The sequence below is a fragment of the Grampus griseus genome (genome assembly GCF_964374135.1).
Source record: "Grampus griseus genome assembly, chromosome: 15".
Taxonomy (NCBI): domain Eukaryota; kingdom Metazoa; phylum Chordata; class Mammalia; order Artiodactyla; family Delphinidae; genus Grampus; species Grampus griseus.
The window spans coordinates 19819775-19835737 of record NC_139009.1 but is presented as its reverse complement, the minus strand read 5'-3'; the positions used below and the strand labels follow the sequence as shown (position 1 = coordinate 19835737).

The window sequence follows — 15963 nt, the reverse complement described above, 5'->3', positions numbered from 1 at the left end:
GAGGAACAGGACATATTCAGTAGGGCAAAGGTTTTATATACTGTATAAAGAAAAATATGTCTTAAAAATATTGTTTTGTATGCTCCTGTTTCTGTTATATACACACACATATACATGTATATTGAGTCACAGAGTCACAATGTAAAATGTATCTTACCTACTGTCAAAAAAGTTTGAGAATTATTGGCTTAAATAATAATTGTATCCCCTATACAGAGGGGATACAGTTAAGAAGAGAGCCAATCAGTCTGGCAAGGCCTAGGAGGGCGCTTGAAACACAAATGTTATGTAGGGACAAGGTCGGAATAAGACGTGAGGGGCTGGTTGAAATTCAGAATAAGTAATTGACACCCTTTCCCTTGAGATCACTTTAATTATAATGAAATAGAATATGAGGCATTTTTCATTTGCTGGGTTATTTCCCAGTTAAAGAAAAGAAAAAATCAATGATCATCAAGTGGGTTGTGCTTCAAAGAGAATCATTAAATTTAGGAAATGCTTTAAAATGTCTAGATTTTATTTAAATTTGTATTAAATTTTAAAGATGTTATAAAGATTGTACTTCTAATTACATGGTCAGGTAATGAAGACATTCTGGTTAGACATACTGGACTTCTAATTATACCTAACTTTTTGAAACTGTCTTTTGGATTCTGGGACATTGTTCTCTCCTAATTCTCCTTTCTAACTCTCCAACTATGGGTTTGCAACTTCCTTTGCTAACTTGTTCCTCTGCTCAAAAATGTTACCATTCTTAGGGTTCTAGCCTCAACATGGGAGATCCCCAAATAATAATACCTACGATTTCTTGAACATTAATTATGCACTGGAGACTGCTCTAAGTGCCTTACATGTATCACTTATCCTCATAACCACTCTACGATATGTCCAATTACAGTAAAACCAAAGATTAACATGAATTCATATTTAACACAACTGTTGACTGGCAATGAAGAAAGAAAAACGATAGTTACTGAAAAGAGCAGCAAAATCAATTGACAAACTACTATTTATAGGAGGCAGTATAGCAATTAAGAATGTCACTCTCAACCCTACATTCTGAGCATGTAATGCATCCCAGCTCTGCTATTTACGTGCTGTATGACCTTGGTTAAATTATTTCAAAATGCCTCCATTTCATTATCTATAAAATAGGAATAACCCAAGAGAAAAGAAAGCATTTGCCTATACAAAGATCTGTAGCAGCTTTACGGTGAATAAACAAGTTGTGATTTATCTTAACAATGGAAAACTACTTAGCAATAAAAAGTAATGAACTTATTGATACACATAAAATCATTGATAGTTTTCAAAATAACTACGCTGAGTAAAGAAGCCAGACCCCTCCCCTCAAAAAAGACAAAGAAAAATAACACATTACATGACTGCATTTGTATACAGTACTAGAAAATGGAAACAGGTCTATAGTGACAGAAAGCAGAAAGGTGGTTGCCTGGGGACTGGGGATAGGAAGGCAAGATTACAAAGAGGCTTAAGGAAACTTCTGAGGTGATGAATATGTTCATTATCTTGACTGTGGTGATGGTTTCACAGATTTATATATATGTCAAAGCTTACCAATCTGTATACTTTAAATATGTGTAGTTTATCGTGTGCCAGTTATACCTCAATAAGGCTGTTCAGGAAAATTTTTTTAAAAAAGGAATAATATATCTCTCACAGGGTCATTGTGATCACTTAATATTCACTGAAAAATGCTGCTATTATAATTTTAAAGTCTATGATTCATACCTGAATACAAATTTAAAGAATTTTATTGTGCTTCTACGGGGCAAATCCTATACAAACTAATGAAAATAATAATGCCTATAAAAAGTTATAAACACATTAAGTACATTTTTAGCTTAAAGACTCTCCAAACAACAAAAAGATTATATTAATTTTTTTATAGTGTTTCTGAGCAAAGTATTGTGCTAAAGGCATTACCTAGATTATTTCATGTAATCCTTATAACAATCTTTTGAGATAGGTGATATTATCTCCATTTTACATATGAAGATATAAAGGCCTCACAGTGATATGTAACTTACCCAAGTTCATACTGTAAGTAGAAAAGTTAAAACACTCAAGCCAGATCTCACGGACTCCGAAGTCCATGGCAACAATTTTTTTTTACATCACTGAAAGAAGGTCACCTGACTACTGGCTTAGAATGGGAAGTTTCCTAGAATTTAAACAGTTGACAAGGAAGGATTTCACTGCCTAACCTTCAGGAAGTTAACATTCTACTACATAAAGTGAATAAATTAGCATTACTTACCATATCTGTAGCTTGATCTTCTTTCCTTGCAATTCAACTGTTTTGATCTTAAAGTCTATTCCTACAACATAGAAAAAAAAAGGTAAATTGTATCTATGGCTCTGAACATGGCTATACTAAAATTAATTGGTGTAAAAACATACTTTCAAAATTTGTTTGTTTGGTTCTGGAAATTTACTATGTATGCAATTCTGAGCAAAAGTGTCCAACTGTAAACCTGTGTGATATAAGATCCAAGACAGTAGAAGAAATAGTTATATACAGAGATTTTACAATTAGGAAATTAAAAAAATATTTTTTAATATCTAATATTTTAATGCAAAAGAATAAAAAGATGTTTCCTATTAGCAAAAAACATACCCTTCACTAGCTTCCAGAAAAGAATACTACCAGGGATAAAGAGGGTCGTTTCATAATGATGAACAGGTCAATGAATTTAGAAAGTGTAAAAGTACTAGATGTTTATGCATCTAGTAACACAGTGTGTCACAGTACATGAAGCAAAAGTATTATAGGTTCCCCAGGATCTGTCTGCTCTTTAACTAACTAAAATCTTCAATTTGGCCCTTTCAGTTTGTTTCCCATACCCAATTAAAATAAAAAAAGAGGGCCATTTGTCTGACACTTACAAACCTCAGACTATGTCTACAGCCCATATTTTTGTTTCTCTAGGAATTACTGAGAAAATCGTCCTAAAATGATCTGGTTGTCAAGAACAACTCTGAACAGGACTGAACAATCCCAGTTAGGCATAGAATTTGTTAATTAATCTTAATGACAAACCTGACAACCAATACTATTTCAGAAAACTTTCCTGAATAGAAGTGAAATTAGGACAGTCTGAAAGCTCTAAACCCTTTGTGATGGAAACCAGGTAACACTGGAAAACTTCCAAGAATTTAGACTGTTTTAAGCCATCCACCTAACTGTTCAAGACAGAAACCTCATCTAGACTCCATGATTTTCCCTCTCCATCTCATGTTGTCTATCCTCAAAATAATTAGCAGCAGTTGAAGCAGTTCTTCATTCTTTTCTGCACAAAAACTCTGCTAGTGTTCCTATCTCTCCGGCCACTCATCAATCTTCATTACTGGTTTCTCCTCACCTAACTTTTCTAAAAATTGGAGTGAACGTCTTTTCCCTGATTTTATGGCTTTAAATTCCATGTACACACTGGCAACTCTCAAATTTTATATCATAGCCCAGACTGCTCCCCTTAACTCCAAACTTAAGATACCCAACTGCTTACTGGCTATCTCCAAATCTAATCTTTCACAAAGACTAAAAGCAAAAGTCCCTAAAATAGTCCATAAGGTCTTACACATTCTGCCCACCTCCCCCCTGTTCACTCTGACCTCAGCATTTTCTATATCATCTTTTTAAAAAAAATATTTACTTATTTATTTATTTTTTAAATTTTGGCTGCACTGGGCCTTCACTGAGGCATGCGAGATCTTTAGTTGCAGCATGTGGGCTCCTCAGTTGTGGCAGGCGGCATGCATGCAAGATCTAGTTACCCGACCAGGGATCAAACCTGGGCTCCCTGCATTGGGAGCATGGAGTCTTACCCACTGGACAACCAGGGGAGTCCCAGCATCTTCTATATCATCTTACTCTGATCTCGCTAACGGTACTGGCTTCCACAAGTTGTTCCACACACAGGTCAGGCAGATTCCCACCTCAAGGTCTCTGTATATACTGTCCTCCCATCCTGGAATACTTTCTTCTCCATCAGAGCTCCTTCCCCTAGCTAACATATCCTAAGCTGCAACTTTTCCTCATGTCCCTTACCCCATGTCCATTATCTGTTAATACTCCCTTAACCCTATTCCTTACTTTTTAATCTTTAACATTCCTTAAATATACTGTATATATTTACTTTTTCTTTTTCTTTTTCTGCCTCCCTTTGCCAAATATAAGATCCAACAAGGGTAGGGATTTTTATCTGTTCAATTCTATTAAATTCCCAGCACCTAGAGCTATGCCTGACATATAAGCAGGCATTCAAGAAATCACTGTTGAATAAACAGATAAATGACATTTTCTAGAGAAAATAAAAGGGTCCCTGAGAAAAGACACAGATGCTTCACCTTTAGGGTGAAACTCACCACTTGACAAGCTCCACACTTGCCTGCTTAGCTTCCAGTCAGCTTTTTAGAGTTTCAGGCAAAAGCATGAAGGACAAAGTTCCAACGAGATATCAAAATAAAAAAGCAAAAACAAACAAAAAAGGAAACCTGGAGGAAACAGGGGCAATACAGAGGAAAAGATATAGTTCTTTTTATCTTCTCAGAACAAGATGGGGGGGTGGGGGGAAGAAACAGTAATCTGAACTAGAAAACTCCTGGAAATTAAAAAGGCAGAAATAATATGCTCAACAGAAAGGCTGTAAGGGAAAATTAAGATCTCTCAAAAAATACAACAAAATGACAAAGAATGGAATGTATGTGAGATATGATAAGTCAAAAGATCATACCAGGAGATCTGACATCTAACTCATAAGTTCAAGAAAGAACAGAGAAAATGACACACAGAAAATAGTAATCTAAAAATTATGCAAGAAAACTTAACAGAATCAAAGGAATCTATTTTAGACTGAAAGACTCACCTAGTGCCTAGCATAATGAATAAAATAAGATCTATACCGAATTATATCATCACGAAATTTCAGGGCTGAAGATAAATTTCAGGAATAAAGATAATATTATAAAAGCTTGCAGAGAAACAAACCAGGCCATATTAAACAATCAAGAATAACAACTCTGAACTACTCAACGGCAACACTAGAATCCAGGATACAAAAAAGTAAATAAAAGGTATTCTCGGGGGCTTCCCTGGTGGCACAGTGGTTGAGAGTCCGCCTGCCGATGCAGGGGACACGGGTTCGTGCCCCAGTCCGGGAAGATCCCACATGCCGCGGAGCGGCTAGGCCCGTGAGCCATGGCCATGGAGCCTGCGCGTCCGGAGCCTGTGCTCCGCGACAGGAGAGGCCACAATAGTGAGAGGCCCACGTACTGCAAAAAAGAAAAAAAAAAAAAAAAAGTATTCTCGGGCTTCCCTGGTGGCGCAGTGGTTAAGAATCCGCCTGCCAACGCAGGGGACATGGGTTCGAGCCCTGGTCCGGGAAGACCCCACATGCCATGGAGCAACTAAGCCCGTGCGCCACAACTACTGAGCCCGCACGCCTAGAGCCAGTGCTCCACAACGAGAGAAGCCACTGCAATGAGAAGCCCATGAACTGCAACAAAGAGTAGCCCCTGCTCACTGCAACTAGAGAAAGCCTGCACGCAGCAACGAAGACCCAATGCAGCCAAAAATAAATTAATTTTAAAAAAAAGTATTCCCAACCTATATCCAGCCAAAATCAAATAAGAGTAAAAAAAAGGCATTTCTAAAGATGAAAGATCTCAAAATATTTAGCTCTCGTGCATCTTTTCTAAGACAGCTACTAGGAGAGACTGCTTTACCAAGAATAGGAAGAAAAAGAATCCAGCAAAGAGAGTGATATAGGGAATTCCCTGGTGGTCCAGTGGTTAGGACTTGGTGGTTTCACTGCCGTAGCCTAGGTTCAATCCCTGGTCGGGAAACTAAGATCCCGCAAGCCATGCAGCACGCTCCTCCACCCCCCAAAAAAGAGTGATGTAAAGGGCAGTTCAAACTGGCCTAGAGAAGCAACCAGTTCAGGAGAGAATGAGGAAAGAAAACAACAGGACAGAATAAAATGCTAAAATGCAGAGAAAGTGCCAAGAGGTATGCCTCCTAAGAGAAGGAGGGGATGAAATGGTATTAATGGAATTTAAATGAAAAGAAGAGTTCAGAAGGTCTGGCAATTCTGTTGTAGAGTTTGGGATAAAGTATGAATAGTGCCTTGAAATCTAAGCATATGTAACAATGAAGGGACTGTAAACTCAGTAAAAACAGAAAACTGTCCAAGAAAGGAAATGCAATTATAGTACACTACTTGGTTTAGCAGTTAACAAAACGTGTTATAACTATTTGAGAAGATGAAGGGAGAGGAACCAAGAATGCCTCATGGTATTAAGAGTATTCCAATTCTCATCTTCCGTAACAACAAGAGGAAATTTCTCAAATTAGTCTTTTTAAAAGTTAAATACATATGACTAGGGAATATGGGGTTGAGTATCAGAAGTAAAGGCCAAAAAATGTTTGGGAAAGGTAACACACAAGTGAGCATGGGGCAAGGATTTATTGTTGCTGCTGCTGTTGTCATAGGCCTTAAAGTACTAACTTCTAAAACTCTGTAGTTATTACATTAATAGAAACAAAAATTAGGTTAATAGAGGAGGAGGTATGTTTACAAATGTTCTCTCCACTACACAAACACTCCGACTTGATCACCTAACTTCTAGCATGGCCCCAAGCCACCCCTACAGTCTCATTCCTTCCAGCCTTTTTTCTATAGTCACTCTCAAAAACAACTTTTACAACTGTGCACTTTTCCCAAGTAAATACCTTAGTCACTCCAGCACGCACTTTCCACACCCTCAAACATAGGTTGGAAAAACCTATATTTAAGATAGAGTAGAAAAGTTGTTTTTTGTTTTTTTTTAATACCCGTTGCGGAGCACAGGCTCCGCACATGCAGGCTCAGCGGCCATGGCTCACGGGCCCAGCCGCTCCGCGGCATGTGGGATCTTCCCGGACCGGGGCATGAACCCGTGTCCCCTGCATCGGCAGGTGGACTCTCAACCACTGCGCCATCAGGGAAGCCCTAGAAAACTTTTTGATACAAGTTAAAGATTAGGGCAAAATCAATAACTCAGCTGCCAAGAGAAGCTAGGAAAACCTATCACCCTTTAAGATTCTGCCAGGAAGAATCAGATTCTCCTGCAACACTATCATTTCTTAAATTACCACAGACTAGAGCAAAATCATAGGGTTTGATCCAACCAGCGATTCTTTTCCAGCTTTTGCTTACGTAAAAATATACTAGAGGAAATCCCCACTTTTTACAGATTCCTGGGACCCAGTTCAAACAAGTATTTCAATTTACCACAGTCTAATTCGTTTACCAATTTTCAGTTGCTCAGGAAAGTGAGAAACAATATCAGGCAAAACATTTGCCTTAATGATGTTGCACCATCCAGTGGCAAGAGAAGTAACTGCAACTTCTAGTCATTATAAATATCAGTTTTCCAAAACTTGGCTTCTGATGACACATCAATAGTAATTAATGCAGGCAGAAACAACCTATATAATAAACTCCAGATAACCGAAGTTCAACAACGTATAGCTAAATGATCTATATCTGTGGTTTTTAACAGGTGAAAATCAAGTGTTTTCACCACACCAGGAGAGGAAATAGGAATCGCATACCTACAATCCTTTGAATGTAGCTTAGTCTGAAATTTAAAAGACCTAGTCCTAGCTCTGTCATTAACAGCACAAATTTTGAAAAGGCCATTTTCCATAATGGACATCTCCATATGGATGTGAAAATGGAGAATGCAAAAAAGTTCCCTCTAAAGATCCTTTCATTTAATAGTAATAGCTTAGTAAACACTTTGAGAATTTACAATGTGCCAGGTACTGTTTTAAGCCCTTTGCATAGATAACTCATTAAGTCATCAGAACAATCCTAGTCCATACTATTATTTCTATTCTACAAATGATGAGTGAAATAAAAACCAATAGCAGCAGCAAAAGAAAAATCAATTAACACTAATATTCACTGGATAATTAAATATTGTAAGCATTTCACATATACTATCTCATTTAATATTAACAAAAATCCTCTGAGAAAGTACTAATATGCCTATTTTATTTTACTTTGGCCGTGCCACACAGCTTGCAGGATCTTAGTCAGATCAAGGATCACACCCAGGCCCCGGCAATGAGAGTGCCAAGGCCTAACCACTGGATCGCCAGGGAATTCCCCTAATATGCCTATTTTATAGAAGACAAAATATACAGTAATTTACTTAAGGTCACAGAATTAATAGGTGGCAAAAACCAGGACTCAATTTCATGTCTGTTTGATTGCAGACCATACATGCTCTTAGCCTATTTTCTACTGAGGTAAAATTCACATAAAATTTACCATTTTAAAGTGAACAATTCAGTATATTCGCAATATTGTACAACCAGCACCTCTATCCAGTTCCAAAACATTTTCATCATCTCAAAAGGAAACTCCATACCCATTAGTCAGTGGCTTTCCATTTCCCCTCCCACCACTCCCCTGGAAACCACCAGTCTGCATTCTGTCTCTATAGATTTACCTATTTTGGATATTTCATATAAATGAAAGCATGTAACATGTGACCTTTTGTGTCTGGCTTCTTTCACCTAGCATAATGTTTTCAAGGTCCATCCACGTTGTAGCATGTATCGGTCAGTACCTCATTCCATTTTATGACTGAATAATATTCCATCATATGTATATACACCATTATCTGCTTATCCACTCATCTGTTGACGGACATTTCGGCTGTTTTCACCTTTTGGCCTTGGTAAAGTGTTGCTATGAATATGCATGTATATGTGTTTATATGAGTACCTGTTTTTAATTCTTTGGGGTATATACAAGAAGTGGAATTGCTGGGTCATATGGTAATTTTGTTTAACTTTTTGAGGAACCACTGTTTTCCACAGCAGCTGCACCATTTACATTTCCACTAGCAATGTATGAGGGTTCAATTTTTCTACACATCCTAACCAATGCTTATTATTTTCCTTTTTATAAGTCATTCTAGGGGGTGCATATGAAGTGGTGCCTCACTGTAGTTTTGATTCGCATTTCCCTAATGACTACTGATACTAAACATCAGTTCATGTGCTTGTTGACCATTTGTATACCTTCTCTGGAGAAATGTCTATTCAAGTCCTTTGCCCTTTTTTTTTTTTTTTTTTTTGCGGTATGCGGGCCTCTCACTGTTGTGGCCTCTCCCATTGCGGAGCACAGGATCCGGACGCGCAGGCTCAGCAGCCATGGCCCACGGGCCCAGCCGCTTCGCGGCATGTGGGATCTTCCCAGACCGGGGCACAAACCCGTGTCCCCTGCATTGGCAGGTGGACTCTCAACCACTGCGCCACCAGGGAAGCCCCCTTTGCCCATTTTTAAATCAAGTTATCTTTTTGTTGTTGAGTTGTAAGAGTTCTTTATATCTTCTGGAAAACAGAGTCATATCACAAATATGGTTTGCAAATATTTCCTCCATTCTATAGGCTGTCTTCACTTTCTTAATTACCTTTGATGCATCAAAGTTTTTAATTTTGATGAAGTCCAATTAAATGATCTGTTTTTTTCTTTTGCTGCATGCCATTAACTACTGATTTTAATTTTTGAAATGTATGAGACAGGATAAGTTCCTGGGAACTGAGAAATTACTGACAAAACCAAAGCTAACTTCAACTCTTCCAACTACATCCTAAGATGTAATAAAGAGATAACACAAGCATTTCTAGTGCAATGTAATATATATGTCTATATATGTATTATCTACAAGCTATTTCACATTATAGTAATGTGTGTTACAGAAGAATAAACCACACTTACTATATACTTGACACTAAATGAAGCAGACAAAATCCTCTGTTGACGGGATTTACATTCCAGGGAGAGAAGACAAAAAAAAATAAAATACGTGAGGAGAGTGTTTCAGGCAGAGGAAACAATAAGTGCGTAGGGTCTGAGGTAGAAATATGCTTGGCATGTTCAGGAAAGATAAGTAGGAGTTTGGGTACAGTGATAACGAGTCTTCTGATCCATGAACATGGTAGATGAACATGGTTCATCATCCATGAACATGAACATGATCTCTGTTTATTTGGGTCTTCTTTAAGTTCTCTCAACAGTATTTTGTAGTTTTCAGTGCCTAGGTCTTGCACATATTTTGTTAAATTTATCCCTACTTCATTTTGTGGATAATACCGTAAATGGTAATTTCAAGTTTTATTTTCCAATTGTTTTTTTTTTTGCTAAATATAGAATACAATTTATTTTTGTATTGACCTTGTATCCTGCAACCTTGCTACATTCACTTATTAATTACAGTTGCTCTTTTTTTTTTGGGGGGGTGATGGTGGCTTAGAATTTCAATGTATATAATCAGGTAGTCTGTATAAAGGCACTTCCATATCATCTTCCTTTTCAACCTCTATGACTTGCTTCTTTCCCTTGCCTTATTGTACTAGTTAGGACCTCTAATACATTGTTGTTTTGTACTTGATCCTCAAAAGAGAAAGCTTAGACTGAAAGTTTCACCATTAAAGTATTGTGTTAACTGTACATCATTTAGTTGGTTGAGGAAATGTCCTGTTCCTAGTTTGGAGAGGTATCATGATGCAAAATGAGGTTGCATTTTGTCAAAGGGTTTTCTATACGTATTAAAGATGTTCATGATTTTTCTTCTTTATTCCAGTAAGGTGGATAATTAAAATTGATTTTGAATGTGAAGTCAACATTGGATTCCTGAAATAAATCTCACTTGGTTGTGACATATTATTCATTTTATAAGTTCCTGGAATTGATTTGCAAGTTAGATAAGAGTTCTTATATACATGTTCATGAAAGACATGTCAATGATCATTTGGAATAGGTCTTATCTTTATATGGTTTTAGTATCCAAGATAAAGCTGGTCCCATAAATGATTTGGAAGTGTGCCCTCCTCCTATATTTATTTAAGTAGTTTAAGATTGGTATTTTCTCCCTTAAACATTAGATAAAATGCATCAGTGGTGGCACAGTGGTTGAGAGTCTGCCTGCCGATGCAGGGGACACGGGTTCGTGCCCCGGTCCGGGAAGATCCCACATGCCGTGGAGCGGCTGGGCCCGTGAGCCATGGCCGCTGAGCCTGTGCTCCGCAACGGGAGAGGCCACAACAGTGAGAGGCCCACGTACCGCAAAAAAAAAAAAAAAAAAAAAAAAGCACCAGTGAAGCCACCTGGGCCTTGAGGCTTCTTTCAGAGAATTTTAAACTAAGATTCAGTTTCTTTTTATTTCTTTACTATTTTAATTTTTTTTTAATTTTTTGGCCACACTGCACAGTATGTGGGTTCTTAGTTCCTGGACCAGAGATCAAACCCGTGTCCCTTGCAGTGAAAGCGCTGAGTCTTAACCACTGGACCGCCAGGTAAGTCCCTCAATTTCTTTAATATATGTCTACTTAATCAATTACTAAAGAGGAATGTTGAAACATCCAGCTATGTAATTGTACATCGTCTATTTCTCCTTCCAATTCTGTCAGGTTTTGCTTCAGGTATTTTGAAACTATTAGGTATATAAATATGATAAATTGACAACTTTATTGTTCTGAAAAGTCTGTATTACTGTAAAGTCTGTATTTATCCCTCACTCTGAAATCTATTTTGTCAAATATTAATAGTCATTTGAGCTTTTTTATGATTAATAGCTTATTAGATATCCCTAATTTTTTTTAAGTGGTTGCACTAGCATTTATAATATACATTTTTAACTTAGGACAGTCTACCTTCAAACAGTATTATACCACTTCTGGTATTAATATAAGACACTTATAGCAGTATACTTCCATTTTCTCCTATTACTGGGCTATTTAAAAAATCTTTTTTCTTCTACATGTTACACTTCTACGTTTTCTAAATATTATGAATCCTATAAAACATAGAAATCTTTGCTTTAAATAGTCAATTGTCTTTGAAATAAACTAAAATGAGAAAAAAGTGTTTTATATTTCCCCACATATTTACCATTTCTTAATCTCTTCATTCCTTTGTGCAGATCTGAGTTTCCATCTGGCATGATTTTCTTCAGCCTGAAAAACTTCCTTTAACATTTGTAATAGTGCAGGACTGCCGGCAAGAAATTCTCTCAGCTTTTGTATGGAAAATGTCTTTATTTTGACTTCATTTTTGAAAGACATTTTTGTTAGGATTAAATTCTAACTTGATAAGTTTTTTCCTTTCAGAACTTTCAATATGTAATTTCACTGTCTTCTGGCTTGCATTGTTTCTTTCTCCAACTCCCCAATGTGGGGAGAACTGTAGATTTAAGAAATTTTTTATTTTGCAATTATTTTACAAAAAAGTTGCAAAAAATAGCTCAGAGTTCACATATACCTTTCATCTAAGCTTCTCCTAATGTTAACACTTACATAACCATAGTACATTTATCAGAAATAAGAAAGTAACACTGGTACAATGCAAACTACAGAACTAATCCACCAGTTTTTGTTTTTTGTTTTTTGTTTTTTTACTAATGTCACTGTATTCCAGAATCCAATCCAGATTTCCACTTTGTATTTAGCTGTCATACGTCTCTAGTCTCCTCCAATCTGTGACAGTTACTCAGTCTTTTCTTGTCTTTCATGACCTTGATACTTTCAAAGAATACTGGTCAGGTATTTTGTAGAATTCTCCCTCAATTTGGGTTTGTCTGCTGCCTTCTCATAATTAGAGTAAGATTTTGCATTTTTTGATAAGAATACCACAAAACACCACAGATGTAATGTTTTGCCTTTCTTGGTTCATTATACCAAGTATATATTGCGGATGTCTTCTTTCTATGATATTAACCTTAATAACTTAGTTAAGGTGGTATCTACAGAGCTTCTCTCCGCTGTAAATTTGCTGTTTTTCCCTTTGTAATCAATAATTTCTAAGAGAAAATACCTTGAGACTATGCAAACGTTTCTCATCGTACCTCCACCCAGTGGTTTTACCTTCCATCACTGGACTGCCCGTGACAACTATTACTGCAGTATTTGCGTAACGGTGATTTTGTTTCAGTCACGGTTTTACACTTATTAATTGGAATTCTTCATTTATGATTTGTCCCTTCTACCCACCAACCTATCTGTTTGTTTTATACATACCAATATGGACTAATGGCTATTTTATTCTATTGGTAGTAATGCAATATTATAATTATTTCATTACAGCTTTGGACATTAGAAGCTCTTTCAGGTTGGTTCTTACATACTTTTTTTTAATTAATTAATTAATTTTTGGCTGTGTTGGGTCTTCGTTGCTGCACGCAGGCTTTCTCTAGTTGCAGCGAGTGGGGGCTACTCCTCATTGCGGTGTGCGGGCTTCTCATTGCGGTGGCTTCTCTTGTTGTGGAGCACGGCTCTAGGCACGTGGACTTCAGTAGTTGTGGCCCACGGGCTCAATAGTTCTGGCTCAAGGGCTCTAGAGCGCAGGCTCAATAGTTGTGGCGCATGGGCTCTAGAGCACAGGTTCAGTAGCTGTGGCGCACAGGCTTAGCTGCTCCGCTGCATGTGGGATCGTCCCAGACCAGGGCTCGAACCTGTGTCCCCGGCATTGGCAGGCAGATTCTTAACCACTGAACCACCAGGGAAGCCCGGTTCTTACATACTTTTGACATATCCCATCCTTTTCTGAGCACTTCTTCATTTTCTGGCACCAAAGATGCTCCCATATATCCCAGTTCTGGAGGCAGTCAGTTCTTTTTAAGAGTCCTGGTTCCTTTTGTTGAAAAACTGAATGTAGAGTCCAAGATCTGGGCACTAGGCATGCTCACTGCTTCTTCTAGGCATTCCCAGAGGACAGAGTGAGAAAATATATTTATGTACACTAATCCATGCATATACACACACCTGTATTTCCACAACCACCTGCATGTATAATATATAAAACCATGAGTTCATACTGATAATTCTGATTCCAATTCAACATCACAGAGTTCCTTCTAGTCTTCTTCCTTTCCTTAACCTCTTTAATAGTAGAAACCTGGCTCTCATTATCTAAAATATATCTACTTATGTGTTCATTCCTAGTATATAGTTTCCAACTTGCTAACCCATACCACCCTTGTGAGAAATCAGAATCACCAAAATGCATGTTTACAGTCCTTTTTACCTTTAGTCTTACAATAGCTAATCAAATACTGTTTTCTAAAGGTATTTTGATTATTCTTTTCTTCTTCCTCAGTGTGGTTATTTGCTCATTTGTTGGCTCATATTGTTTCATAAAAAGTCAACAGCTGTTCTTATCTTTGTCCCTCTGTATATGTAATGTGGTCTTTTTTCCCTCTGGCTTCTCTAAGATTTCTCCTTGTAACTGGTTTTTAGCCACTGGGTTAGCACGTGTCTCAGTGTGATTTTCTCTATGTTCATCCTACCTAGGTTCATAAAGTCTATGGGATTACAGTTCTCGTCATTACTTGGAAAATTTTCAGCCATTATTTCTTCAAATACTTCTTCTGCAACCACAGGACCCCCACCTGCCGTCCTAGAGTCCAAATGCACATGCATGAGACTGCTTGATAATGTCCCACACATCACTGAGGCTCTCTCCTTTTTTTCCCCAGACTTTTCCCCCCTGTGTTTCATTTTGCACAGTTTCTATTACCTTACACTGATCTTTTCTTCTGCAGTGTCTTTTCTTCTTTTAATCTGCTGTTAAGCCCATCAGCTGAATTTTTCATTTCAGATATTGTGTTTTTCAGTTCTAGGAGTTCTAATAGGTCTTTTTTACATCTTTCATTTCTCTCACGTTCATGCTTCCTTTAAATGCTTCCATGGGTTTCTTACATGTTGAGTTTTGTTCAGGTGGGCAGCTAAATTAGTTGAGAATCAGCTTAATCCTTTTGAGGCCTCTTTTTCAGCACAGTTTTAAGGTGAGACTTGAGTAGCCCCTTTTCTAAAGTTACTTTGGCCCTACTCCTAAGGAGTACCGTATCTGGGGACTCTCCCAAATGGTTCTGATATTCCACAAGGTCTCTCCATTCTGGCTGGTCAAAACTAGAAATACCTCACAACCCAACGTTAAGTCCCAATACTTCTACCAAGTCTCTGGTAGTTGTTCTTCCTCTAATAGTTAGTTGTTCTTTGCCCAGCCTATGGAGCTCCACCCAGCTTAGTATCCAGCCAAAGAGTCAAAGGAGCTCCTCTGCAGATTTCTGGATTTCACTGTCTGTGTAACCCCATCTTCTATGGTAATCACCCCTGCAAATTCCAGCCTCTCAAGTCTATTCTCTGACTTGTACCTCCTTGGCCCAACAAGACTGCCTCACCCTGCTTAGATTCTAATTAACTTAGATTCTAACTGGAATCTAGTTTCAGAAAGAAAGCCTGTGAGATTCGCAGGGCTGAATTTTATTTTCCTTCTCTCAGGGAATGCAGTCCTGCCCTGCCTGTTGTATGTGTTTTGTCCAAGTTCCTCCTTATTTATGGCCAGAGGGCTAATCTGGTACCAGTAAATTACTCTGTAATGTCCAGAAGTAAAAGTTCTCAACAGCTTTATTGTCTTTTAAAGGTTTAAGCAATCCTTAATCTTTCCTGGGATATGTTCCAAATCATTTGAGAACCTAATGAAAATCATGGATCCTTTGCACATGCCCTCACACCAATGTGCATACATACAAAATTTGTAAGTAGAATTTCAGGGAGTTCATAGCCTCTGCCCCAGTCCCCCCACCTTCTATTGTTCCAGAGGGCTGTAACTTATAGTATTGGTACACTACACTATCATTCTTTCCAGGTTTTAGGGCCAATTTTTATTTACTGAAAACTTGCTAAGTGTGAAATTAAAGTATTTGAGCCAAGGAAGTTTTTTTTTTTTTAAATCAAATGAGACTTTTTTTTTTAAGTTTATTACGAAGTTCAGAAACAATCCAGCTATTATTCTTTCTCCACCTGTGACAGATAATATTTCTCACATATCTTCATGATGATATACTGGCAGTCTGACACTACAGAGTGAAGAAACAAAGCCAGGG

The 15963-nt window shown here is 37.6% G+C and overlaps 1 protein-coding gene across 1 annotated transcript in view; it reads right to left on the bottom strand.

Annotated features, from left to right (window-relative positions):
• The window catches only part of RAB10 (RAB10, member RAS oncogene family), a 75658-nt gene that overhangs the window by 22382 nt on the left and 37313 nt on the right, over positions 1-15963 (bottom strand). Inside the window, exon 2 of the mRNA XM_082672221.1 lies at positions 2282-2342. Within this exon, the coding sequence (XP_082528347.1) occupies positions 2282-2342 (61 nt within the window). The remainder of the gene's footprint in view (positions 1-2281; positions 2343-15963) is intronic.